The following is a 27,603-nucleotide window of genomic DNA, read 5'->3' on the forward strand; positions in this document are numbered from 1 at the left end:
TTGAAGCCTGAGCTTTGTGGGTTATTTGGTGCCTCCTTTGAGTGAACCCCTATTTCTGAGGTGTTTGGTGTGTCAAGCACCCAGCAGGTCTGGTTGGAAGGTTTAAAATGCCCTCGAGCATTACAGTGCAGCTGTATGGTCCCTTTTGGTGGAGTTGGATGGTCCCTTTTGGTGGAGTTGGATGGTCCCTTTTGGTGGAGTTGGATGGTCCCTTTTGGTGGAGTTGGATGGTCCCTTTTGGTGGAGTTGGATGGTCCCTTTTGGTGGAGTTGGATGGTCCCTTTTGGTGGAGTTGGATGGTCCCTTTTGGTGGAGTTGGTCTCCCTTGGGCTGTGGGTGTTGGCTGCTCGTGTTCCTGGTTCCAGGGGCTCTCTCAGTGGAGGGGCCTCACTCTGTCAGTGCCTTGGATAACCCAGGGCAGTTCTGGGGTACAGCCATGGGCCAGTAAACATCAAACTGCTCCGAGTCACAGCTGGGGCAGAACCTTCGTGCTTGGGGATGGGAGTTTGTGTATTTTGATTTTTTAAATCCAACACCTCTGCCCTTCAATTTTAATTGAGAACTAAATTACTCTTTATGAAAGACAACAAAGTTTAATTTATCTTAAGCTTTTTATTGCTTGCATATGAGAGATGTAGATAAGATGGATGATATGTAAAGTAGTGCTTTTATGATGCCTCAGGCCATTCCTGGCAGGACAGCACAATGCCATCGTTATTCCCACGCAAAGCCTTTGGCAGCAGCAGAACATTCCCGGGATTAATTAACACTCAGCAATGGCACTTCCAGTGCAGAGCAGGGTCTGGCTGGCAGAGCTTTGCCCCACTCTGCAGGTGGGAAGGTGGGGACAGAACCTTGTGCAAAGGAGGGAAAGGTGCTGGGAGTCCCAGAATGGCCTCCAGTGTGTGTGGGGCAGCTGCTCAAATAGTTCAGTGCTTCAGGAAAACTAACCATTTAATAATGTGGCTCATCATATCTGGAAGGGAAAACTTTGATAATTGCAAATGGACTCAACATCTCTTAAAGTGGCCTCTGTCTCCTGGTGTCTCTTGGGCTCTCTGGAGTGGCAAAGGGAATGGGAAATGCCAGGAATCCCCTTCTGCTGCAGGGCAGGAGCAGAGGGTGAAGGAGCTCGGTGTCGGGGGGGTTACTGTGAGAATCTGCTCCTCTCTACTTCAGCTGCAAGGAGATGGGCAGGGAAAGGTCAAACCACGACTCAGTAACGCTCACTTTATCCAGAGCAAAGATTTATTCACTGAAAAGATTCCTACATATCCAGAATTCCAGTAGCATAGAGTGCACTCTTAGGGTTTTTTTCTTTTTTTTTCTTTTGCTGGTTGCATAAACTAATACAGAAACTGTTGTTAATCCTAACAATTTGTAATTAATTTAATAGCAATTCTGGAAGACAGTTCATAGAAAATATAAAAAAAAATTTGTACTGTACAAAGTTTACATCACATTTGAAAAGAAAACGTGTCCATGTTCACCATGTTACAGACCATTTACATTCACTACTGACATGTGGCTCCTGTAGCAGCATTGTCACAGCTCCAGCGGGAGGGGACAGGACGTGTGACATGAACACAACCCAGGGACTGGCTTGGTTTGCTGAGGGACAGCAGAGCCCTGACCCCCAGGCCCTGTGGTGGCTCAGCCCAGTGCCACTGATTGACACAAAAATAACCCCAGAGACAGGAACTGGTCTGTCCTCTGGGCTGCACTGGGACCAGAGGCTGGGCTTGGTGTTGAAGGGCAATTTATGGGAGTTCCACACACCACCCAGGTCAGGTCAGATTAGAATGCCAAATTCTGTTAGGGGCAGGTTTTGAACAACCCCCCGTGCCCAGGACTGCAGCAGGGCATGTTCCCAGCTCGGTGGGACACGTCTCAGTGTCCAGCACACTGACCTGGGGCACAGAGGGGCAGGAAGGGTCCCCACAGCCAGGGTTTGAACTGCATGTGAGGGCAGTTGCAGGAAGGACAAATGGTGACAGTCTGTTGGGTTTTTTAATTCTTTGTTTCAATCTGGCTGCACACCCAGTGCTGGATGTGCTTCCCCAGCCTGGCCTCTGAGACAGAACCTGAGCACACGCTGAGTTCCCACCTGAGCATCCCGGGTGTCCCCGACATGGACTGAGCCCAGGGGCTGCAAAGGGACAGGCTGGAGGAAGCCCACGGGGGGTTCCAGCCGAGAGGCAGCACTCCCTGCTTTGGGTTTGTGCTGTGCTGCTGTAATTTAAGCAGCACTTGTGGGAAAACAACTTCTGCTTAAAGCTGCTGACACAATTACTGAGAGAAAACAAACAGTAGCGAGTCCTGCGGAGCCCGAGGGTGCAGGTGAACCTGCTGTGCCAGGAGGGGCTTGATTTGCCTTTACCAGGGGAGAGGAAGGGGAGCAGAGAGGACTGCCAGGCCACACCTGGCCATGCCAAACCCATTTCTCTTTTATGTCCAAGACACATTTCAAAAGTCTGTCTAAACACTTGGAAGAGGCTACAGCTGACACACAGGAGTGAAGGTCTCTGCTCAACAGAACTCAGGTTTTGTGCCACTTAGTTCCCCACACAAGGCAGCCGAACCAAGGGCTGGCACTTTGGTTGCCCACAGGATTTTAGAGCTTCCCTCCTCAAGCTTCAGGTGAAATCCTTGTGATGGTGGGGAAGGGGACCTGGGGGGTGTAATGAGCTGCAGCAGTTGGAGAAATGAAACCTGGCGAGTCCCAGGGAGCCCTAAGGACCTGTCTCAGCAAAACCAGGGCTGCACAGACAAGAACAGACAAGGGTTGTGGGGTACTGGGGGTCCTCCTGCAGAAGCTGAGGAACATGGATGGGAAGCACGAGGGAGCCTCTGGTAAGAGAGACTGCAGTTAATTGGCAAGAGGATGATGAATCCATCACCTCAATGTGGTCACTGGCTGCTGGCTCCATAACCCCCACACTGTGCACTGAAGGGGGGGTGTGTGTTTTTGGTCTTAAAACAAACCTTTGAAACAAGTCTGAGCTGTTGGACTGAGGCAGGGCCTCCAGACCCTTCCTGGTTGCAAGATTTCTGTTGTTCTTAAGTTTTTTACCCAAAACAACTGCTGGAGTCCTGTATTTTTCGCAAAGAGCTTGCAGGTTTAAATGGGACTGATGGTAGGTGGTGGCAACACTGTGTATGTGCAATGACTCTGAAGCTCTTAACAAGCTCGGTGCATCAAGGCCTGACAATGCATTTTTAGGGCCAGCTTTTCCCTTTTCCTGTCCCTCTTGCCAGGTACACTCTGGTCCCTGAGCAAAGACAATCCCATGATGGGTTTGCCTTTCCCCATGGGAGGAGAAACCCACACTGACTTCCCCGTGTGTAGGATGGGGACCTCCTCTCCTCCCCCAGTGTGCAGGGGTTTCGTTTGGGCAGGACCAGGGTGGTTGGCAGATTCCCTGGTGCTGACCAGCCAAGAGGCTTCAGCTAAATTTGCCTCCCAATGCTTCCATGTCCCATGACCTAATGCTCTTAACATAGTCTTCAACAGCCCATTCTACCTCTCAATCTTCCCAGAGGCTTTGGGTGATCAGGGATGTGATAGATCCACTTGATGCCCTGTTTCTTTGTCCAAGAGCTTATAAGATGATTCTGAAAGTGAGTCCCATTATCTGATTCAATTCTCTTTGGGGGTCCCATGTCACCCTGCAGCTCTGGAAAATGTGTTTTCTTCTACAGCTGCAACAGTGATGGGGCTGGAAGGGTCGAGGCTGTTGGACAGTGTTATGTTTCCAGAAATGCCACAACTTTAGGGGACTGGAACTTGTGCCTAAATTTCAAAAGAAGAATTTGCCCTCTGTGCAGAGCTGTGACATGTCAGGGGTTTATTTTTAAAAGCCAGCAAGTCTCAATTCCTCTGGGATTGTATGAGAAGGAGCAGGTTTTAGTGTGAGTTCTGTGGAGAAGAGCACTTGAGTCACTGACTGAGCCAGCCCCCATGGCAGGCACTCCTGCAGCAGGACATCTGTGCTGAGTTCAGGGTGACCCAGAGCTGGACCAGCCCTGCTCAAACAGACCTCGGGGCTCAGTGCCTGCTTTGGGCAGGTCCCAGTGCAGCAGGCTGGGCTTTACCTCCATGAAGGAAACCCCTCTCTGGGAGGCAGTGCCTCGTAGGAGCCACGTCGCTGTTCTGCAGCAACTGTCCCCCAGCTCAGGGAACCCACAGCTCCCAAGGCAGAGCCTGGCTCCTACTGACCACAGACACAAGGAGGAACCAGAAACTCTTCTTCTATCTCAGTGCTATTTGAGAATGGCTGTAGTTAAACTTGATTCACTGTTTATTATGTTTAAAAAAATATAGTTCACACAAAAGTATCATGTAAACATTGTTTAAATAACTGCTGGTGCTCAGGCAGGACACGGGGCTGAGCTGATGGTCTTCAGAGGGGCTGCACCAGCCTCGGCACGGAGGAGCCACTGAGGGTTTCTGGTGCTGTGTGGGAGCAGAAACAGGTCACAAGGACACCGGGCTACAGCTTTGGGTTACTCGGCTCCAGGATCCCCAAGCCAAATCTTTCAAAACGCAGGACAACTTTGCTACTGTTAATGCTGCAGAGAGTGGGGAGGGAGAGGAGAAGGGAGGGGGGAAAGTGTTACTGATAATTCTTCTTAAAGCTACAGCCCTATCCAAGGAGCTGAAATAGGTTCGGTTCTGCTCTCGTACCACCCAAAAGAGGCTCAAGTAATTAAGCAGCAAACACATGAAGTTATTCATGTGAACCCCATCGGTGGGAAGAAACACACAGACAATCTGATTTGCTCAAGCAGGAGGAACAGGAGGTTTTCCCAGGTACCCATAGTGGGGGGAAGCCTGACACTGGTTTTCAGGGAACACTTGGTTCCCTTGAAGTAGAAGGGAATCAAAAACCGACAGAATTCTCTTTGTAAGAGAAAGGGGGGGTTTGACAAGGTACATGAATAGGTTAAAAAAAGCCCAACAGAACAAACCTAAACCCCTTTGCTCTTCTATAAAGGTGCATAAAGGTGTCTCTCCCCTTGCTCTTGCACTGTTGACAGAGCCAGAAGCACTTCCAGCTCAGAGCCTTCCCCACGGGGGTGGCAGCAGAGCACGGAGGAGACTCAGGGAGTGGATGTGGGTGTTTGTCCTCAGACAGCAGAAACCCTGCTGGCTCTTAGTGCATGTTCTCCTCTGCCCCTCTCCTGTCCCCTCCAAAGCAGTGAAAAAAGACCTTTTCTGAAAGGCACGTGTTTGCTGTGGTACCTGTGACTGTGCCAAGCCCCCCGGAGAGTCGCTCTGCTGACCAGGGGATGTAAACAGAAGCAAACCATAACATTCCAAGCACTACATCTGCGAGGGGAGGAGGAGCTGAAGGGCTTTCCTCCTCTTTTACACAGCGTTGTAGCTGATCCCAGCTGAGCCCCACGGGCCTGTTCTGGACACTGCCCATGGCCTGCTCCCAGTGGGCTAAGGACCGTCAGCTGCTCCAAGTGGAGCAAGGACCATCCTTCTTTCCACTCAAGAACTGGCCCTGGCTGCAGTGCTGCCCCCCTGGCCCTCAGCTCCTGCTGGTTTGCAAGTGGAGGTTCAGTCCTGGCTGTGCCAAGACAATGTCCCTGTCACCTTCAGCCACAAAGCCCCAGTGCTGAGGACCCGCTGGGCAGGACACCCAGCCCAGGCTGGCACAGGCACCTGGTCAGGCAGGGCAGGTCCCTGCACCTTCCCAGGGGAGTCACAGGCTCCTGGAACGCTCCAGAGGGAGAGGAGGCCGCGGTGTTAGGCAGGAAGGTCTCGCAGACAGGAGTGGTTATTGAAGCAAACAGCCCACACCAAGCAAAGGCAGAAAGGAGGACTTGGATAAAGTGTTGATTATGTCCATGGGTTAATTTCGTGGTTTGTTTTTGCTTTTTTAATGGAAGGTGATTGTCCAAGTTGCTGGTTAGGATACGACACATGGAAGCATGCAAGGTGGAGCCCGTTATTGCACCAGTAGCTACAACCTACAAAGAAATATGGGAGGGAAGGGAAAAAGTCACCATGAGAGTTAGTTTTCAGTTATTTAAAGCAAGCCCTTGAGAACTAAATATTGCAAAGCTTTGACCAGGCTGGAGCAGGGGTTAGTGCACCGTGTGAAAGGATCTGTCAGAGGGGAGGGACACATGTCTTCAGGGCCCTTCCCCTGCTGTTGGTGGATACTCCCTGACACCAAAGAGCTGGATCAGTTTGGATCTGCTGGAGGGGGGCGAATATGGCGAAGCAGGCAATGAACTGACTGAGGTGGCTTAACTGCATCATTTCCCAGAGCCAGAGAAGCAGAAGAGCACAGTGTTCCCCTCCTGTCTGGTCTGACAGCCCCCAAGAAGGCAAAAAAAGCTCAGAAACGGTCATTTACATGGAGTGACATAACTGCTGGGAACAGCAGCAGGTACTCACTCAGCAGACTTCCAGAAGTGCCCCGGGTGGGAGAGCCGGCGGTTCAGTTTTGGCAGTTTTTCAAGCATATCCATGAGGACAGTGAAGCTGGGCCGCTCGCTCACGTCGAAGGCCCAGCACGCCGAGAGGATTTCCTGCACAGGACATTTGGGGCTCGTTACCTCACTTGGCTCACAGGCCAGCTGTGCAGACCAGAAAGCTGACTGAGCACTGAGACGTGTGTGAGCCCAGGCAGACACTGACTGCTCAACATAGGGCCTGGACACCCTTACAACCCAACAGTTTCCTGGTGCTGGGGAATGTCCACTTCTGCACAACAGCTGGAAGCACAGGCTTAGCCTCTAACCTGGCCTGCCATTCTCACCTGTTCTCTTTCCTGCCCTTTATCTTTAGAGTTATGAGTGAAATAAATCTCTTGAAGCAGCTCCCCTCTTCCTGAGAGACAGCTGTATGGAAGGACTCCTGCCCCGGGGTACTTACGTTGACCTCCTTGCCCAGACTGACGGTTGCCAGGAGCTGCCTGACGCCCTCGCCGCTGCCGATCTGCCAGATGAGTGCCTGGGCAGGCTGGGTCCTGAACGGCCACTCCCGGGCCTGCAGCTCGTACCACACCGTCCTGCAAGGCCAACACACACATCAGGCCTTTGCCTGCCCCAGGGGAACACACCAAACCCTGACACTGCTCCAGCCTCTCCAGCTGAGCTATGGAAGGCGCACAAAGCTGTGCAGCAAACTCCTCCCACCATGACTGTTGCAGTACTGAGGAAAATGCATCCCAGCTGGAATCCCCAGCCTGGGAGAAGGGGATCCCTGACTGGAAGGCTCAGGCCTGTAACAAATCTCACTTAGCAAGCTCTCATGATACTCTCGGGTGTTCCTTCCTTACCCAAAGGCATAGATATCTGCAGCTTTGGAGAAAGGCAGCTTGTCTTCATCTTTCCCTGGGGCCATCTCACGGACGATCTCGGGGGCCAGGTAGCACAACCAGTCATGAGGCAGCTTCAGTTCATTCTCCCTCCTGAGTCCAAAAGAAAGCAGCAGTACTGAAACACTGCTGTGTAGGTCGTATCTGTGCTTCACCCGATGCTTTGACTTTATTTACTCAAATGTTTTTGCTGACTATTTGTTTCTCATTTTCTTGCCACGTTAACAAATAAGCACGTCAGCCTGACTCTCCAGCCCACTCCTGGGCTTAAAGTTTTGTTTGTTCTGTGCTCTGAGTCTTAATCCATCCATAACTTTCTAGCTCTGTGCTGCTGGAACTGTAGGAAGAAATCTGCTCAAAAAGAAAACAAAGCAAAAGTGCAGAGTGCAACCTGAGTGTGCACTAAAGCACCTGACTCTCCTCGGTACCAGGTACTGCAGGAACCGTTTCCCTACTTGATCATCATTTGTCATTCTAAAGCTGAACCAAGCAGTGAAACCTCTGCTCACCTTCCTTCCTGAACCACACCCGAAATTCCAAATAATCCAAAGTCGGTGATCACAACTTTGCCATTGTCATAGAAAACATTCTTGGATTTCAGGTCCTTATGTACGATGCCCTTTGCGTGGAGATACCCCATGCCCTGGGAAATACAGCAGAGATGGAAATGTTGGAGGGGTTGGTATTATTGCCAAGCACACTTTGCTTTCTAATACAAACTCCCTCTCATACCTGCAGTGTAAAGGATTAGCTGGGGACAGGGCACTTGTGGGACTTGTGCAGGATGGTGTAAGGGAGCAGCTCCCAGCTCAGAGTGCAGCCCCCAAGCTCTGGCCCGGTGGCTCCGTTGGCATAATGAGCCCTTACCTTGATGATCTCCTGTGCTATCTGCCTGGTTTTGTTAATGTCCAGGGATATCTTGGGGTCCCTCACAAAGGAGTGCAGTGTCCTTCCTTTGCAGAAGCTACAGGAAATTTTTGCACATTAAAAAAAAAATTAGCTAGCTATATATAATATTTATATTTTAAAAATAATAGTAAGACGCTGTCCTTACCTGGTGATGATTGCTAAGTGAGGGGGGTTCATGCAGGCTCCCATGAACAGCACCACGTTCTCGTGCCGGGTCTGTCTGTAGTTCATCACCTCCTTTTTAAAGAGCTTGAGATGATCCTGGTTGTTGCCGTCGATCTCCAGCAGCCTGATGGCCACCTCCCCGTGCCACTTGCCCTTGTAGACCTTCCCCCAGCGGCCCTGGCCGATGGGGTCCCCCAGCTGGACCTGCTCGAAGGGGATGTCCCACTCCTGCAGGTACACGCTGGTCTGGCTGGGTTTGCGGTAGATCATCCCCTGCAGGTGCGGCCGCCGGTTCGGCAAATCCTCCACCTCGTCCTCGTCATCCTCGGGCTCCGATTTATTTGCCTCTGGTTCTTCCACCTGTTCACAGCAAGGGAAGGGAAAGGTGTGCTCAGAGTGCCACGGGGGGGGCAGAGCAGCCCAGCAGCTGCTCCGAGAGACATTCGGGGCCAACCCGCGAACCCACCTCTGCCTCCCGTCCAGCTCCGCCCGGGCCTGGCTGGGCAGTGCTGCAAGAGAAAATAACATCTGAAATCCACCTGAGGTGGAAAACCGAGGGGGCTGCATTGCCATTAGGGGAGGGGGAAGAAGCCAGCAGAGAACAGATCCTGGCAGAGTTATAGTAGGTCAGGCAAAAATGCAATTCCTGCTCCACATAACAGAGAAGGACTCTAAGCTCACTCTAGCAAACAAGGGACAGAGTCTGAAGTGATTCTCAATGATTAAGTGGCAGGAATTGATTTGGCAGTGGCTCTGTTATTACAGTGTGTTCCAGGAATGGATACTCCCATTCCTGCTCCTGCAAGCCCTGCAGTGGAGCAGCCCTGTGAGAGCTGGCAATGCAGGCTGCCAGCTTTTCCATGCCCTGCACTTCACATCCTGAAAGAGCTGTTTGCTGCAGCCCAGTGGGCCTTGCCCCTTGAGTTATAAAACTCCAACTTCTGTTGATCCCACCCTTCTGACCTGGGGACTGCACACCCCCCATGACCAGGTATTAAAGGCTTGGACTCCTTAGTGTCCCATTTAGAGTTAAGTGTCATATTCAGCTTTATAAAGCTGGGGATACCAGCATCACCCTTGCTGACTAAAATTATCTTGTGAGTTCTCAGATGTTAAGACCAGTTTTGGCCCTAACACAGCATTTCTGGACTGAGCTGAGGATTATCAGGTAAACACTGTGCAAACAAGAGGATTTCAAACTCTACTTACGTAGTGTCTGCAGCAGTTTCTGGAGGTTGTGCTGTTTGTGCAGGACTGGGAATTTCTGTGAAAGCAGAAACAGTGATGATACGTCTTTTACACTTCAATCTCATAGATTGCAAGTTTTAACATTGCAATACCAATTATTTCCTTCTTATTCAGGAATTATAAACTCAATTACAGACAAAGTGATTTTATACTTCTATTCATTTAAAACTATGCTCATCTCTCCTATCCATGTTGGCCCAGTCCTCTTCCCTGGCCAGGCACAGAACCCTAAAAGCGAGTCTTTTTAAAGGAGGAACATGGATGTGGATAGAAGCCAGAGCAGGAAGCTAATGTTGTACAGCTGAATATTCAAAGTTTCATCTCAGTACATAAATCACATCAATGCCCTGGCTCAGGGGAGAGAGAGGCCCAAGTATACACTGAGATAAGAGAAAGTCTGAATTGGTTTAGGCATGTTTTTTTAAAGCAGGATTATTGTTCTTTGGCAGCATGCAGAGGTTTACAAACAGGTTGTGTTTTGGCAGTAGAAGTTGGTTAGTAGAATTAAAACAATCAACTCACCTGGGAAGATAAACTGTTGTCTATGCTGAAGGTAGTAGGCAGCTTTTTAATTAATTGGGGTTTTGTAAAAGAACCGCAAAAAAAAAAATACCAGGAGAAAAAAACAAAACAACACAAACAAGTTAGAGGATCATCAGTGAGTGCCCCAAGTGCATTCCATGAATTAGTCCCAGCTCACTGCTGGGAACAGATTAGTAGATTATCAGCCTGCTGAGGGGGAATTCCAGCACATGCATTGGGAGGGCCCTGACAGAGGACAGGTATCAAACACAAGCTGTTACCAGTCACAGTCTGGGGGGCAAACAGCACATTCAGACCCCCCGTGGCAGAAGCAAATGTAGAGCCAGGAATGTCCAAGGCAGGCCCATGTGCTGCCTGGGACTGCTGCAGTGCTCTCTCATGTCAGCTTTGCAGAGGTGCCCCCCCAGAAGCTGAAGCTCATGAGCCATCTGCATTTTTTATTTCAGTTTTTTAATTTCTGAGTAGTTTGTCCCAATACAAAGTAGCTGCAGTGGAATCCTTACACTAAACTGGTTCTGTTCCTGCTCCTTTTGAGCACTCACAGTTCAGAACCTGATGCAAAATTCAGCAGTGTTGAAGGCCAGATGTAGCAGCTACTGAGCAGCATCTGACTTCAGTTCCACATCAAAGGAGTTACATTTATTCTCAGTATGTAAATCTTTGCCCTTGTCAGAAATTCTTGCCCCTCTCAGTTCTGGTAAAAGCTGCACACTGGGGCTCTTAATCCATAAGGTATGGAGGGTAAACTCTTCTCCACCAGACATCTGTGTCAATGGTTTAACAATGGATGTTGACTGTGGCTTATATTTTGGAATGGCCTGGTAAAGTCCTTCACTGCAGTTCTCATTTTTACAGCCTGCTCCCTGCCATCACCCAGCTCCTGATTTAAAGCCCCTGGTGAGCACACATAGCAGGCAGCATGCATTGTACAACACAAGGGGAAAGGCAGGAGAAAGAATATAATTTTATTTTAGTCCTTTTCCAAAAAGGAGAAAAGAGAAAGATCAAATCATTTAAGAAAGGTGCCAACATTCCTCAATAATCTGTTTTCTACAAAGGTCTTTTGCTGATACCCTTTAAAAACTTGTAAGAACAGACCATGTCCTTTTATCAGGTAACAAAATACACCTTCACACCTTGCTTAGGGCACAACCATGTACTCAGAAACCTTCAACTCCCTGGTCAGCCTCTACTTGCAGAGAGGCCTTTCTGCTCTGGCCAGGTCTCCTAAAGAGAGGAGTTTACCTGGGAAGTTAAAGCGCCCGTCCCTCTGGCCCATGGGAGAGGGGTTGGGGGGAGGAGTTGCACTGGGAGGGTTGGAAGACTGGAAAGGTGCTGGGGAAGATGGAGTAGATGAGGTTGTAGAGGAAGGATTACTGCTGGAGTCCAGGTGGTTTATTGCTGGTGGATGCTCCTGTAAAGCAAGGAAAATCACTGGTGAGAAAACAGTAAAAAGGACGAATTGCCCTCAGTGTTTGCTGGACAGCAGAGAGAGGGAAGTTGTTCCCAGCCTTGATCATGGCACTGTTTTTCTGAGTAAGCACCTGCAGCTGAGCACAAGCCATGTTTTACACAGAGAAAATGTCACACAGCAAAGTCTCCTGCAACGTGAAAGCTCAAGGTGCCATTTTGGCTCCAACCACCAAGATCCTGCTGCCACCACGTACCTTTTTAGTTAGTGCTTTGGGGAGAGTTCCAAACTGTGGTTCTGTGGGTCTGTCTACTGGATTATTGATATCAGAGGGGACAGACTCTGTTCTTCTTATTTTTGCTACTGAAAACAGGTTGAAGAAGGGAGAAAAACAGCTTAAATCAGAGTTCTTATTCTTGCTATACCATCAATTACATTGAAATGCCAAGAATTTGTAGAAAATTACTTACTGGGAAGGAAGGATATTCTACAAGCAGGTGCCTCTTTAGTACATTTGTTGTGACATTTTAATCTGAAAGAGAACCATTACATGTTAGATAAGGACTTGTTCTTTCCCAAAAAGAGGAAGCCTATCCTTAATTTGTAATTCTTATGGTAATCTCAGAGGGAGTTCTGGAATGCCCAGGCCCCAAAGCAGCAGCATTCATATGGAGAATCCTATTATGTGTGTCATTAGACTCATGAAGGCCATACACGTTTCTTAGCATCTGATTTATTTTTAATATAGCTACTTTCACTGACTCTCATCCAGCAACAGTGAAGCACTAAAATCTCAGTGCTCTGGACTAACAACCCAGAGAGAGAAGCAAAATTTAAAATCCTGGCTGTTATTTAGGGATCCAGCTCCCACTGCAAGATTTGCCCAGGATGAGGTAGGAAGTCTGTGGCAGGGAAATAAATTTGGTTCATTCATGTGTCAGGCTGACAACCTGAAGTGTGAGTTGTTCCAAAGCATCCCTTTGCTAGGTCAGAAGGACTGAGAAATGGTGCCACTGCCAAGAGTGCATCCCACCAAGAGCTGTGTTACTGCAGGTTGTAATGAATCCAATTCCAGGCTGTTGTGACCATCCCTGCGTGCTCACCTGCAGTACTTACACTTCACCCCGAACATCATGCTCTTCTGACAGACTTGGCAGATCTGAGACAGCCAGGACTTTGTAGAGAACCTGAGTAGAGACAAGGGGAGAAACTGGTGTTAACTGGTGCCTAAGGGAAAATGAACCTTTGTGGGTAGTTACAGGCTGTACTTGAGCTCTTTGTGAAAGGGGCAGGGGGTGGTTGGTGCAGAGCCCTGGCTGGGCTGATCCAAACCCACCTCAGAGCCGTGTCCCCCTGGGCTGTCCCTGTGCTGCTCACCTGTGTGTCACTGTCCCCTGGGCTGTCCCTGTGCTGCTCACCTGTGTGTCACTGTCCCCTGGGCTGTCCCTGTGTCCCCTGGGCTGTCCCTGTGCTGCTCACCTGTGTGTCACTGCCAGGCCAAAGTCTCTTCGTACCGTCTGAGGGGATCCCTGGGAGAGCTCTGGTGGGGAACAAAAGGAGGGTTTAGGGAAGCATTGCCCACACCTGCTCACCAGTGTGGACAGAAACCAAATGGTCACTGCCACAGTCAGCCCCAGCAGCCCAGAGTGTCAGCACCACAGCTCAGACTGTTGCTGCAGAGCTGCTGCAGCTCCTGCCCTTGCACTGGTTTCCATTGATTTGATAAATCGTGATGGTTTACATTTAGGGATTACAGAAGTCCATCTGATCAGGTCTAAGACATTCTTAAAGTGGAAAGTCAGACTTTATTCCTAACTGGTTTACTTCCAATTGGTTTACCACAAATACCATCAGCCAGTTTTCCTGCAGTGTCAGCAGATTTCAGAATGTTCTTTTTCACTGAAAATTATCTCAGTTTTCCAGACGGGGTCAGCATGACCCAGGATAAAAATGTATATGTGAGCTCACTTAGTGAGCTGGTAAGTGCAGAAAGGGAGACCTAGACTTCAAAAGGCCAATCCAGCACTCCAGTGGTTAGAGCACATAACTTTCTGAAAACTCTCAAATACTCAGATTTTGGCATATTTCCTGAACTAAATCTATCTAAATATTCCAAATCTGGACTAAACTCAAATCTGCAAGTGTCAGCACAGCCAGGGCTGTTGGTGCTTACACAGAGCCAGTCTCTCACTTGACCCTAGATGGCACCAGATTCTTTTTAATCATTAGTCCAGTGAAGATTTAAAGGTGTCTGTGGTCTTCAGCCTCTTGGGCTGCAATGGTTAGCTGCTTTTGCAGGGAATATTGCTGGTCTAGTGTGGCCATCCAAATGCACAACCATCCAGATGGATCCCAACACAACTTCAGATGGCTGTTAACATGGGGTAAGATGGATAAATCCTCACTGAAGAGTTCTAATGAATATAAACCAGCTTGGGATTGACTGGGACTCACCAGCCCACAGCAGAGATCTTAACCCAGCCAATATGACTGCATGCAGAAAAGCACTGAAATCCTTCATTTCTGTCTGAATTTATTCTAATGCTTTTTTCATTCATTGCACAAATTATGTCACTCTCCACAGGGAAATGCTCAGATTGCTGCTGGCATTTTCATTTTATAATCTTCCATTCCTGGAAGTAATTCCTGGGGTTTTTGTTTTAAGGGGCATTGGATATATGTGCAGTGCTATACTGTCCTTATTTAGACTTTTATACTTTTTTTAATGCTTTGATGCTTTTGCACCCTTTCCAAGCTGCTCCAATGTCTCTCCATTAAGTCCCAAGGTTCCAGGTTGTGTCTGGGACACACACCCCTCAGAGTAGCTGGAACTCCCAATAGCATGGGCATGGCACTGGATAAAAACACAGCCCTGGTCCTGTCAGACATTAACCACGTGAACAGACTCCTCAGCACCAGGGGAATATTCCACATTCCAGCACTTGCTGAAGCTTTCTCAGAAGGCTGCACATAACTGTCTAATTTCATTGCAGAGACACTGGGCAGTGAATATCCAAAGACACCAAATGGTTAGATATGACATTTCTAGTACCAAAAGGCATCAGTACCAGCTGTCTGAGGTAGAGACAAGCACTTACACCCAAACCCCTCCCTTTAACCCTTGAAACATCACTATTCCTTTTCCTTGCTGTTGTCATCTGAAAAAACATCAGGTACAAAAAAGTAAAAGCCCTGCAGTTCTGCAGCAGGCCAAGCTCCTGCTCAGGTAACAGAAACTCTGGGATAGGAGGGCCTGAGGAGACCCTCCAGAGGCTGCACAGGGATGACCAACAGGGAGCTGACAAGCACAGGTTCTTCTTTCTCAGCAAGGCACTGCAGACACCCCCAGAAGAGTCTCTTACCGAACCTAGAAAGAAAAAGAGATATATTTTTTTTAGCCACCATATTCCTGTGACAGGATTCACACTGGGCTAGAACAGGAACTGCTGCCTGCAGCATTTGCTGTCAGGTTTGCAAACAGCCCTGGTTTTGCACAGGCTCCTGAAGCTGCTGCAGTGCCAGCACTGTCCTGCCTACACGTGGCACAGTTTGGTGGGGAGAGCTCCAGCTCCAGTCTGGGAAAGAACTTACTTTATTGGAGGAACTTCATCTATCCTGTTTCCCAGCTGTGATTCGTGGGACTTGCTCCTCGTGAGGGTCGGGAAGTTGGGCAGCAGCTGGAAAACCTTCCGGCAAGGGGGGGGAGGAGTCCGTGGTGGCTTCAGCTTGTGGCGCCGCTTGGCCTGCGGGGTGGCCGGGGGGGTGATGGTGATGCTGTGAGTCCTGGGTGCCAGCCTGCCCTGGGCCGGGGGCACCGGGGGCTCCAGGAGGCTCTCTGTGTACACGGAGGGGCCGAGGCTCTGCAGAGGGTCTGCGGGGGGGGCCGTGGACACGGACCCACAGCGGGGCTGGGGGCTGGCCCTGGGCACGGGCAGGGCCGCGGGGTCCGGGCAGGAGCCGCTGTCCCGGCGCGCCTCGGGCGGGGTCACCAGCACGTCGTCCTTCAGCTCCCCACCTGAGCAGAGAGCAGAGTCAGTGCCTGGCACACGGGGCAGCACCTCCACACCCACACGGGCTGCCCTGGGCTCTGAGGTGCCCCCGTGCAGGGGGTGTCGTGCCTGCTCCATGGGGAGGGAGATCCCACGGGCTCCAGCGAGGCCCCAGCCTGGTAAATCTCAGCACAGGGCCTGAGTTTGGCTTCTGAGAGACATATACCTGCATTTTTAAAAGTGCCATTTCTGTCTAAGTGAATGCCATGACTTCTGAGCAATGGCTGGTTTGACACAGTGTGGATGGGAAATATTTGACAGCCTGTGACATGAAAGATTAGAAAAAAGGAAATATGAAACTGAGCTGTTTGCTGACTTTTCCATTAACTAATCTTTATGACTTGCAAATGAATGAACTGTCATAATACCAACAGGAAACATCACCTTTCAGTGACAGATTGATAATTGCTACAAAGAAAGATGTAATGCATGTTAGTACCAGTCTGCTAGGAGAGGCTCCTGTACAAACAGATTTTACAGTGCCTTTGGAAGTGCCTGGGGAAGGTGACAGGGCTTCTCTCTGAGCTGGCAATATGAGGGGAGGGGATCACATACACGGAATCTGGTTGTATTTGTTAGGTCAAGGATGTGGACTGACTGATGGAGGACGAACTGGAGCATTAGACACAACTCTGAACAGAGAGGGGAAAAAAGATATAGTCTATTGAGTAGGAGAGGATATTTCCTCATACATTTATTTCCATTTATTTATTTGACTTCATGTCAAAACCAAATCCAGCTCAGGTCTCTAGCTGTGTTTGATCAGTGCACCTTCATGGACATGCAAGAGCTGCAAACTGACAGTGGTTACAGAATATACCACAGACACTGTCTGGAGGGTTTGCAGATTCTCAAGGGAGCAGGATGGGCCTGGGTTGCCAAGACCCCAATTCCATGTGAGAACAAGACAGTCTGTACCTGATTCTGTCACCTTCCGTAGGCAGCTCAGTGCCCCGTTGAGCCTGGAGCACTCCTCATCTCTGGCACCACACCTCTTCATTGTTTCCTTCACCTTTGACTCATTCATTTCTAGTAAGGCATCCAAGGTCAGCTCCTCTGGTATCCTCTGCAGAAAAACAAGGCACCTTTTTTTACTGTCCATATCTAAATAGGACTGTCACCTGTTGTTCTGGCATACTTTGAATAGTGCCCTGTCTCACTGCCTGGTCTGACTCATGATTTACTCAGTTTGGTAGTGCCCCTCTCTTAACAGATCCAGCAGTGCCCAACAGCTGCTCCCTGCCCCCTGCCCCATGTGTGAGTGTGCTCTGCAGCACTGGGGCTGGGCACTGGCTGGTATTTAAGTCAGGTTTAGAGGTGATTGAAATAGTCTTCTCCCCTACTGGAAAGCTTTCACTCAGTACTTTTGCAAAGCTACCAATGAAACAACTTTTTCCTAAAAATAGCAGTCAGAAACAAAACAGGCCTGAAACCTGAAAAAACGTCAGATAAAGATGTTTGGCTTTTTAGTAGTGAAGTGAAAAGCAGAAACAGTGAGGAAAATTACTTCTTTTCTTGAACACAAAAGAAATGTTTTGACAGAGATAGCGACCTCCTCCTCCTCCTGCATTTTTCCTCCATCAGAGAACCAGCCTTACCCGTATCCTGCCTGGAGAGATATTTGTGCAGAACTCCTACTACGTCTTAATACACCAAACCCCCCCAGAGATAAGGTTCAGATCAGGCAGACACAAAAGATACAAGAGCCTGGAAAGCACAAAACGATCTGGTATTTCCTGACACAGAACTGAGCTGGGTCTCTCTCTCTTCCCCCATTCAAATGTTTCCAGTGTAAGTCTGCAGCAATTGTGGTTAATAAACAAAACCAGGATATTTAGCCCAGATACCCAGGAATTTCCCTGAAAGTTCTGCCTAAACAAACCTCCCTGTTGCCCACTCTCACAATGAGATCACAAATTTCACAATATTTGGCCTCTTCTCTAAAGCTTCAGCTCCTGGAGTCAAGCTATATAAAAGGGTTTGAACTTTTATTTGAAGGGGAAACTCAAAACTGTGTCTCAGTGCCTGGAGAAACAGAATGCTGGAAATCCTCTAGTCCTTAAACCTCACTTCCGACTCCAAAGCAAATGTGAATGTGCTGAATGTCCTTTAACAATTGCATCTTTCTTAGTCCAGACTTGTGCTTTTGAGAGCTGACGCAGGACTTTGAGCTGTGACAGTGCTGAACAGCCCCAGCCTTTGGAGCTTTGGAGGTGGTAACACAGAGAGTAATCACAGAGTTTCCATTTTTAGTAACTGTGGCATGGAGCAATGAAAAAGAGTAAATTAAGAAAGGGCAGAAGTCTAAGAAACACATCCTGCATCTTCTGTCACATGCCCTGAGCTGGAAGAAACACAAAACACAGCTGACTCAAGGAGAGCCCAGGAATTTAAATGAGCAGCAAGCACAAAGCAGGGCCAGAGCAGAGCCAGAGTTCAATGAAGTTTGGATCGATTTTTTCCCATAATTAATCTTTGCAGAATAACAAAAGCACAGACATCCCAGCTGATGCTGGGTATTATTACTCATTTTTCTGCACACCTGCAGCATCGCAATGCAGGAGTAAGACTACCCCCAAAAAGCCCATTCCTGAATGATTTCCACTTGGATAAAATGCAGGAAGCTCAAAGACTCCAGTAAAAACACAGTGCAAAATCTATCTCCTGGGAACTTGCTCTGATATCACACTCCAAAGGACAACATCCCAGGGGTCTGGATGCTCAGAGTTGCACCCGGGATGGGTTTGCACAGCTCCAACACTGCAGCACGAAGGCAGCACAGGTTTGCCCACACAGAGCCCCAGAGAGCTGGGCTGGGAACAACAGAACTGCCCCAAGTCCTTCCTACAGTCTGTCCTTTCCCCAGCATCCCCTGAATTCCTCTCCCTGGATTCTCACAGCAGCAGCTTTGTCCTGCCAGGCAGGGGGCAGGCCCTTGGCAACACGAAAAGGGACCAGGACAAAGGTGGGCCGAGGTTTAGTGCAACATGGAGACAGCTCTTTACCCCACCCCAGGTGCCCCTGGCTCTGGAGCAGGGAAGCCAATGGTGCCCTGTTAAGTGTAAGGGAAAACAGTGTCTCACAAAAACATTTATCCCATTTCATGCTGTCACAGTCTCGGAGTAAGCGCGATTACAGTGATGTAATTTTTGAATTATCTTGAAACATTTCCTCACCCCATTAAGAAAACAACCCTGGCTACACAGCCCTTGTTCTAGGCAGCAGCCTCATCCCAGATCCCAGCAGGAGCTCCCCAGCCCTGTTGTCACCCAGGATCCCCTCACCTCCCAAGCCTTCCTGCCACACATGTAACCAGTAACTTAGAGCTGTCAGTGAGTCAGTTGGTTAAGTGGAAGAAACCTGAGGTTTCCTCAGGAAAGCAGAGCTTTCCCCCCACTGCCAGTGGCAGCTGGAATGCAGGGCCAGCTGGGGTGGGACTGGTGGCAGGACCATTGGGGATCTGGTTTCTCCAATGCCTGTTCTGTGGCAGGAACCAGCCTTCCAGCTGGATCAAGGATTCAAGCCTTCCTCATTGCAGAGAAAACCTTTGAAAACAATTTTTAAAAGACACCAAACTACTGAGCTCTTCCGAGTGTCAGGGACTTTTCCCTTTGTCCATCCATTTGCAGGACAGTCTCTGAGGGGGGCTCCAAGCCTGAGCTCACTGCTCTGTGCTCTCAGCTCAGTGTGTGGCCTGGGATGGTCCAGCTGAGCAGCAGAGCCCCCCCAGCTCTGCACTCCCAGCACACAGACCCTGACAGAGGGGCCTGGGCCCACAGGCAAACTCCAATCTACTCTTTTGCTCAATCGTTTAATTTTATAAAGACCGAATAGCGAGTTGTAGGAAAGTATAAAGTACAGAAAAGGAGATTATATTTAAACAATCCCAGTGACCTTGAGCTGGGAGAGCTCAGACTTTCTGAACCTGCTGCCAGCCCCCATGACACGCGACAAAAGAAATAAGCCTTCACCGAGGGGGAGGGAGGGGCAGTAAGAGGCTTTCTTTAAACAGCCACTCATGTGCTGCACATATGTGGTGGCTTAATATAAAACTGGCCAACCTGATCCCTGTAAGATTGGCCTGCAATGCTTTAGCTCTGTGCTAGCCCCCAGCCAGTGTGACAGGAGGAGGGTCACTAGTTCAGGGGGCTCTGGGAACAGGTTCTGCTGCTGCCCTGGCTCAGCTGTTGTGCTGGGGGGAGAGTGGCCCCCGTGAAGGGCCCTGACAGGGTCCATTGCAGAGGGGCATGTGGTGGGCCCCAACCCCTCAGTGCAATTCTGGGTCCTTGCACAGGGGTTACCCCCAGCACTGAGGGTGAGAAATGTGGGTCCATCTGACCTCTCTTTACTTCACTACCCTTTACTGCTTCTTCAGTGGGTGCTGAAGCTTCTCAAAAAAAAGCTTTAAAAATGCAGGTTAAAGGCTTGCATTAAAGCCAAGCTCAACACCACCTCCTTGGGCACACCTTGCCTTGACAAAGGAAGCTGCAAAGTACTCAGATAGTATTCTAATAATAAGGTCAGATTTAATTAGGAGAGAAAGAGCAGGAGAAGACAGAACCTGCTTTCAATCTCCAGCACCTCAGTAAATCTAAAGCCGTACCACAGTAAGGCTTCTGCTTGGCAGAAGTGATGCTAAAAAGCCCAAACCAGGAAATCACTCCTCTCTACAAGAGGTAAAAGGACTTTCCTATAAAGCCCTCCCACTTATCAGACACAGACTGCACTTAATGGGACACGTTTGAAGAGAGCAGAGTGAGTACCACTGCATCCAAGGAGCCATCCAAGGGTTAGCCTCAATTAGTCTGGGTGAAGAGTTCACACAAGTCTTTAATCTTGTCTGGTGTCCAACTTAAATCCCTGAAACATGGCAAAAATGCTGGTATCTAACACAGTGGAGGGGTTATTTTTGGTAAAGATTCCACCCTGCAGATAAGCCTATGGAGCTAATGCTGCTGCTGCACTCTGCAAAATCAGCCTGACCTGCTCCTCGACCCAGTAGCCACAGCTCTTCCTGTAAAGCTGGACAGTTGTCAAGGCCCCAAATGCCTCCTCTCAAATCAATACATTCCCTCTCCAATCATCCTCCCGTGAAGCAGCAGATGCTGGAAGAGAAAGCCCATTACATAAGGTGCTTAAATTCCCACTGATAGCTCTAAGCAAAGCATGTAAAGATGCTCTTAAGAACATCTTGTGCCTGCTAGTTGTTATTTTGCTCTGGTTTTCTGGTGCCTGGGGAAGATGGTACTGAAAATTGTTGCATTATTAAATTCCTGGAGATTTTATGGGCATTCTGGAAAGCCTCTCACATGAAATTTCCAGCCTGCATTAAGCTGTGAGCATAACCAGGCTACGGTTTCACCTGACATCACCCTCCTCGCTGGCTCCCCTCGCAGCAGGCGGGTGAGAGGAGCTGCCAGGCTCGGGGCATTCCCTTCCCCTGGCTCTCTGGGACAGGACTGCTGCTGTCACTACTTCTGTGGAAGGCAGAGGTAGCAGTTGCAGACCCCGAGGGAGAGCAGGAGCCTGGGGCCGACCTCAGGCCATGAATGATTCACCTGAACAAGGCTGCCAGGGGCACCTGCACCCTTGGCAGGGGAAGGGAACCCTTGCAGTGGGAGAGAATATTTTCCAAGAGCTGTTTACATTGGGGAGGGACCTTCAGCTGGAACACAGTGATGGAGTTTTAGCTCAAGGAAGCCTGCAGGACAGAGTTAATCTGCACATACACAATTAGCACATCCAGGATCTCTGCTATCTGGTGGTCCAGTCAGAGCTCCTGCTGCCAGACCCATGGAAATCCCCAGCAAAGAGCCACAGTCCTCGTGGCCTGTTCATGCAGATATGCTGACAGACAGAGATGGGAGGATACAGCTGTGGAAACCTGATAGGCTTAGGCAGATCTGCCTCTTCTATCCCCATCCAAAGCAAGGATGCACACACAGAAAACCCTCAGCACTGCTCTGACAACTGATCTGCTTCAAGCTGGACCACACTCCATGCAAACAGCACCCTCTGCCCTGGGCTCGTGGTACCAACCCCTGGCCAGTGGCTCATCCTCTGCAGATTTTCCCAGGGGCAGCAGGAGACTCTGAGCAGACAATTCCTGCTCAAGGCATGAGCTCTTCCTGCTCTGCTCCCCCTGTGCCCAGCGTGCCCCTGCCTTGCTCAGCTCTGCTCTGACAAGCAGGACTTGGCCATAAATGAGGAAGGAGATGGGCTCCACAGGCAGGCAGCAGGTCCCATAGGAAGGTACCTACACTGGAAGTCAAATACATCCCCCAGGTGGAACAGCCATAAACCAGCCACAGCCACAGCACTGCTGCCTCTGCTCCCACAGCCCCCCTGGGTGCACAGCCCTGCTGCTGGATGGCAGCTCCTGGTCAGGATGTGCCTTCCCCGTGCATGGCAGTCACCCACTCTAAAAACAGCCTTCCAGGCTTGACTGACACCCACCCCTGCTCCATGGCCAGCCCAGACATGCTTTGCAAGATGGTAAGGAGATGACTGTTCTTAAGTTACTTTTTAAGACAGTGACAAGTTACATGTGGGAACAAATACAAGTTATGTTTCTGGGAAGGACAACATAAAGGCAGAGAGGATTGCTTTCTGTACTGAAGAAAATAAGCCAACAGAGATTTTTTTTAATCTCCTCTTTTGGTAGACATGCCCCAAGCCCAGAACCCAGTAAATAGCTCTGCAAGAGGCTTCTTCCATCAGCTTAAGAGTGGGGACAGTGCTCTGTTCTCATCCTCCTTCCCTCCTGCTCCCCCCTCAATTCCCAACTCCAGGTCCCAAGGGGAACAGGACAATCCAGATCAGTGTATTTTTGTAGGGTCATTTTCAGAGCAACTTTTATCCCCCTGAGACCACTATATAGCATAAACATACCTTCTGTCTGTAAGGTTCCTTGTCCTGTCTTTTCTAGATCTCAGTTTAAGTACCTCCTTGCCTGGTTTCAATCCACCATATTTAACCATTTTCACTATTAAACCACACATACACAGTGCTAATCAATCTCTAGAACTCCTAGCCAAAAACAAGGACTCCAGCATTTCTTAAAAAAAAAAAAATCCCTAAAAAGCAAGTTAGAGCCCAGTGTGAGCCCAGCTCCAAAGCAGAGCCTGCTCCACACGGCCACCATTTGCTGTGATAAACATCTGTCTGGAAACCGAGCAGAGGAACAAGAACAAAGCAACAGGAACAGCACAGGCTGGGGTGGGGGTTCACAGTTTCTTACCCCTCAGAACTGTGTTCACAGAGAGCAAACAGGAGCCCAGAGCCCAGGCTGGTGTTCCCCACGTACCTGCAGGGCCGCCGGGCCGGCGCAGCCCAGCCCTCGCACCGCGCGCAGCGTCACCGGCTCGCTGCTGTCCCTGCCCAGGGCAGCTTTAGCTCTTGCCCAGCGCCATAAACAGTGCATTGTCAGCGCTGTAATCTCTTCCAGAACTAAAGGGTTTTACAAGCAGTCATTATTCTTGTTTTAAATATAGGTTTTCAAAGAAATAAAGGAGCCCAACGAGAAGGCGGCAGTTAGAATTGCCAGAGCTTCGGAGCGCTCGAGCTTCGCAGTGTCTAGAGCAAGTCACTGGGCAAAAATAGTCTTCACTCTGGAGTGGAGGAGTCAGCAGATATTCTAAATTGGAGCTGGTGCTCTATTTCTGACAGGAGAGCCTGGGAGCTTCTGTGCTTCCCTGCATGGCAGCTTTATTTGGGAGAGGACTGGGGGGGGTGAGGGGAGGGGAGGGGAGAGAGAGAAACAGAGCATTGTTTCCCTCACCACTGAGCCAAAGAACTCTTGCAATTAGGCTGCTTTTCAAAGGTGTTATGTCACAGATTAGCACAATCTTCAAAATACTCCTTCCAGCAACACCAGAAATGCAAAGGGAATCAGAAACCTTTAAAAAAGCAAAAAACCCATGAACTCAGGCCTTTCTCCTGATCTGTCCCTGACAAACAGGGTGCCCAGAGAGCCTTCCACCTGCACCTCCCCCTGTGCTGTGCCTGCTGCTCTGGTCAGCTCTCAGGTCAGCTCTCAGGGCAGCCCCTGGTGCAGCTATTCTGAGACTCTGCAGGTACTTGGCAACTCCTCCAACTAGTTGCAGAGCCTAAAAGGCCCAAGAAGAGAGGGCTGTGTGCCTACATGAATACACTATGACAACACTTGTGGGGTTCTCCTTCCCTCTGTAGCACTTTTTGGAAGCCTTAAGAAGGAAACCCAGTATGGCTATTTCCATTTTACAGTGAGCTGAGAGTATCTGAGAGCTGGGAAGCTGTTCCCAGTGTCCCTTGTACACAGAACCAGGCAGGGACTTGAGGGTCTCCATTTTCACTGGGTGAGCTGCTCAGCCATCTCTGTAAAGGCTCCCCCCCAACTCTCCCCCCAGTCCTGTCACAGGCTGTGTGCACAAAGCAGGAGACCATTCTAAAGGATGTAATAACTAATCTATTAAAGCTCCTGCTGTCTGTGATTTCCATTTTGAAAGCTTTCAGCCGAAATGCAGTTCAACATGCTCTATGAAATCTAAGCAAGAGCAGGGATGATCCCATGATACCTGTGACATTCCTGAAAGGTAGCTCATCCCAGACAGCTCCCTGCACTGTGCTGATGGCAGTGTCAAACACCAACAGTGCTGCATTGCTATTTTCTGGGCAGTGCAGTAACAGGACCAAAAAAAAAGCACTGCAAGAACAGAGCACTTAGTTTATTAGCCCATCTATTTCCACTTCTCACAGCCTGTCCCACATGGCTACTCAGAAATCATTTTAATGACCCATCAGGTGCTGCAGTTCTCTTGTCCAGCTAATACAGATGCTACAGAAGCTGTTTGCAGCTGCTTGAAATGGATGCAGAACTCTTAAAAACTAACCATACATCTGGAATCCCAGAAGAATTTCAGTGCTTTGTACACCTCTTGTAATTCCCTCCCAGAGAACAAAAGGAAGAGTTCCCTACACTGGGCACTGCCTGGGAGGGGGCAGCAAGAGAGCACGAATCAAAATAAGAAAGAGCTGGAGAATTCCTCCTGCCTTAGACCAAACCCGAATTTGTTCACCCCTTTTAGTGACCACACACACTGAAGGGCAGTCCCAACCCTCTCTGCTCCCTGAACTAGCAGGATGGGGCAGATTTGAACTGTCCACCTCCCTCCCCCCTTCTCTTCACCTCCTCCCTGCCCCCAGTTCTGCAGGCACCACAAAGGATTTATAAAAGAGCTACAAAGACATTCTTTTAGGCTCAGGCAGTTCCAGTAACCTTAGAAACAACACTAGCTGGGAGCCTGGCAGCTTGGCCACGGCACAGGCTGCTTTTATCCTCTCTTGTCACTGCTGCACCTTCAGCTGTGCCACCCAAAACCTCGCTGGGCTGGAAGGCAATACCAGCACCACATTCAAAATGAAGAGTAGGAAATAAAAGGAACAACTCGGTCCTGAACTCATCCCGTTTCACCAGAGACCACTGGAATAATTCCCATGGAAATCTGTGGAATTTTTCACTTGGGCAGATTCCTGCTGAAGTCAAACAAAATTTTTGGTTAAAGATCAAAGGAAGCTGAATGAGAACACTGTGACCTGGCCTACAGAGGCAAAAACGGGAAAAAGAATGGAAAAAACCTTTTCTGCCTTGTTTAGCTGTGAGTGGACTGAGCTCTGTGTGTGTAATTGTAATGTTGGTTCTGTTTTGGCTAATGTGACACAGAACATAGTGTGGCAGTGTACTGTTATTATCTAAAAGGTAGTAATGATTAAGTGGTGCAGTTGTTCTCAGACCCAGGGGGCAGGAGAGGAGGCCCTGGTGGTGCAGGACTTTGGTCTCACCCTGAGCAGTAGGTGTGAGTGTTGCTTCCAAGGCTGGAGTGAGGAGATGCCCAGGAACTCTGGGAGGAGGACAGTGGGAAGGGAGGGTTTCAGCACTGCTCTGGGAAGAGAGGAAGCTCCCTTCCCACCACAGGTCCCCCTGTGTACCCACACCCTCTCACCTTGCCCGAAAGTTCAGGAACTAACTTAAAGCCAGCAGGCAGCCTGGAACGTTCTGGAGAGCCAGGAGGGCTCTGTGCTGAGGGCTGCCTTCCCCTCCTTACCTGCACGACCTCCTTCCTCACGTTGACGATGTCCAGCCAGTCGTGGAAGCGGGGGTAGCTGTTGAGCTCGGCCGTCCTGTCGCTCAGGGGCACGCTCAGCTTGCACTGCCGCTGCCGGTGGATGTAGTCGATGAGCTTCACCTGTGGGGACAACACAGCCCAGCCTCAGGCCCTGGGACACTGTCACCCCCCAGGCAGGGCTGGTGCTAAGGGCTGCTGGGGTGTGAGCAGGGCTCCTTCAGGACAGAACACCGACATACTCCTCTGAGCACTCAGGGGAATCCATCCAGTGCATCTCCCTCACTGCGAGCAGCTCTGCTCTCCAACATTCCAGCACAAGGCAGAACCCTGCAGGGCCCATCCCTGCAAGACTCTGCTCTAAACCCCCATCAACAACAGTGCTGTGCAGAGCCTGAGTGTCTTGCCAAAATACACAAGGGATCCCAACCGTTTGAAACAATGAGTTACATTCATTTGAAGGCACTGCACATGTCCACAGGACCTCTCTGGGGATGCTGTGGGCAGCACGAGCCCAACCTGCAGGACCATCTGCCTGCTCGTCCCTTGGTCCTGTGTGTTTGTTGAATTCTCTTACATCTGGTCTTCATTTGGTCTAGAAGATCAGTGAGGCAGGAATAGCCAAAGTACCCAAAAACTCCGAGGCTGTTATCTGATGGGCATTCCTACTAAAAAAATCAACATTAAAAGCAGTTAACTTAAAAGAACAAAAATTCAGGCAGTTGGACTAGCTGATTGCTGACCATCTTCTATTCTAAAGTTTTATTCCAAAGCTTTTATCACCTGACCATCTCGTGGCAAATGCACTACACAGAATTCTTCACTTTGGGCACAGAAGAATAAGACAGCAAGAAGGAATATTATTTGTGTCTGATGTTTGCTCACCAGAAAGCAAATACTCTCCAAAGATTGCTCACTGTCACACATTCCTGTGGGGCAGGTTTAAGCTTCAAAACCTTCCTAACAAAACAATGCCTTAAAGCAAGTTAGTTGATCCGTGATTTATAAACCAAAACATGTTCTTAGTCAACAAATTTTACCATTTGGGACAAGATCAGACTAAGAATGTAAAGAAAAAAACAAACATGGATTCTTTGGCCATTATAATGTGTCTCCTCTTAGGGTTCAAGTGCTTTCCTATGAAGCTAACTGAGGGTTTGTGTTATGAGCAATCCAACCCCTCACACCTTATCAGGTGTAACAAGTTTGTCTCTGCCCACACGCTGAACTCTGACAGCAGTGCCGTGCAGTTTGAGATTTATCAAAAAGTGTGTGAATCCCAAAGTGATCCAAAGTCCCCCTGCCATGCCCACAGCGAGGCACAGCAGCACCATTCCCAGGAGAGGCAGCTGTGCAACACAGGACTGCTGCCCAGAAACTCAGCCATCCCTCCTCATCCATACTGACCAGCCTGCTGACACCAGAGGAACCTTTTCACCACAACTTCCTAACATGGCTTTGGAGCACAAGGCCTACAAGAAATTACCTTGGAAATCCCACTCAGTTGTTCTCAGTCTCAGTACCTCTTTTTACATAAAGGAGCTGACAGCACTTCCTTTTTTACCCCCTTGTCTGGTTCCTCTGGCCAGACCCCAGGCTGCAGGGCAGGGCAGGGTGAGCCAAGGCCAGCTGAGCTCTGGAGGGACTGGCCCTGGGCTCAGCAGGGCCATGGGCACCAGGGGCTGTCACAGGCACCAGGGGCTGCCACGGGCCCGTGCCCTGCACCAGGCAGAGCCAAGGCAGCCCGTGTGCTGGGTCAGCAAGGTGTGCTGGGGCAGGTGTGACTGAAACACTGCTGGTACCTGTGCTCCAGACCTGCTCCCAGCTCTCCTCCCTCC

General features: G+C 49.6%; 1 protein-coding gene across 2 annotated transcripts in view; it reads right to left on the bottom strand.

Annotated features, from left to right (window-relative positions):
• Positions 1 to 1,226: 1,226 nt before the first annotated feature.
• KSR1 (kinase suppressor of ras 1) overlaps positions 1,227 to 27,603 on the bottom strand; it is a 53,222-nt gene continuing 26,845 nt past the window's right edge. Inside the window, exons 2-20 of one of the 2 annotated variants that reach the window (XM_029964634.1) lie at positions 25,748 to 25,888; positions 16,584 to 16,731; positions 15,208 to 15,631; positions 14,979 to 14,983; positions 13,096 to 13,156; positions 12,720 to 12,803; positions 12,087 to 12,148; positions 11,873 to 11,979; positions 11,451 to 11,619; positions 10,185 to 10,226; positions 9,624 to 9,678; positions 8,881 to 8,923; positions 8,395 to 8,774; positions 8,208 to 8,304; positions 7,850 to 7,983; positions 7,302 to 7,433; positions 6,896 to 7,031; positions 6,416 to 6,549; positions 1,227 to 4,572 (exon numbers count right to left, since the gene is read on the bottom strand). In XM_029964634.1, the coding sequence (XP_029820494.1) occupies positions 4,494 to 4,572; positions 6,416 to 6,549; positions 6,896 to 7,031; positions 7,302 to 7,433; positions 7,850 to 7,983; positions 8,208 to 8,304; positions 8,395 to 8,774; positions 8,881 to 8,923; positions 9,624 to 9,678; positions 10,185 to 10,226; positions 11,451 to 11,619; positions 11,873 to 11,979; positions 12,087 to 12,148; positions 12,720 to 12,803; positions 13,096 to 13,156; positions 14,979 to 14,983; positions 15,208 to 15,631; positions 16,584 to 16,692 (2,253 nt within the window). In that variant the 5' untranslated portion in view covers positions 16,693 to 16,731; positions 25,748 to 25,888 and the 3' untranslated portion in view covers positions 1,227 to 4,493. The remainder of the gene's footprint in view (positions 4,573 to 6,415; positions 6,550 to 6,895; positions 7,032 to 7,301; positions 7,434 to 7,849; positions 7,984 to 8,207; positions 8,305 to 8,394; positions 8,775 to 8,880; positions 8,924 to 9,623; positions 9,679 to 10,184; positions 10,227 to 11,450; positions 11,620 to 11,872; positions 11,980 to 12,086; positions 12,149 to 12,719; positions 12,804 to 13,095; positions 13,157 to 14,978; positions 14,984 to 15,207; positions 15,632 to 16,583; positions 16,732 to 25,747; positions 25,889 to 27,603) is intronic. The other variant, XM_029964635.1, reaches the window with a different exon arrangement.

The sequence above is a fragment of the Manacus vitellinus genome, unplaced genomic scaffold, assembly GCF_001715985.3.
Source record: "Manacus vitellinus isolate BGI_N305 unplaced genomic scaffold, ASM171598v3 scaffold_76_pilon, whole genome shotgun sequence".
Classification (NCBI taxonomy): domain Eukaryota; kingdom Metazoa; phylum Chordata; class Aves; order Passeriformes; family Pipridae; genus Manacus; species Manacus vitellinus.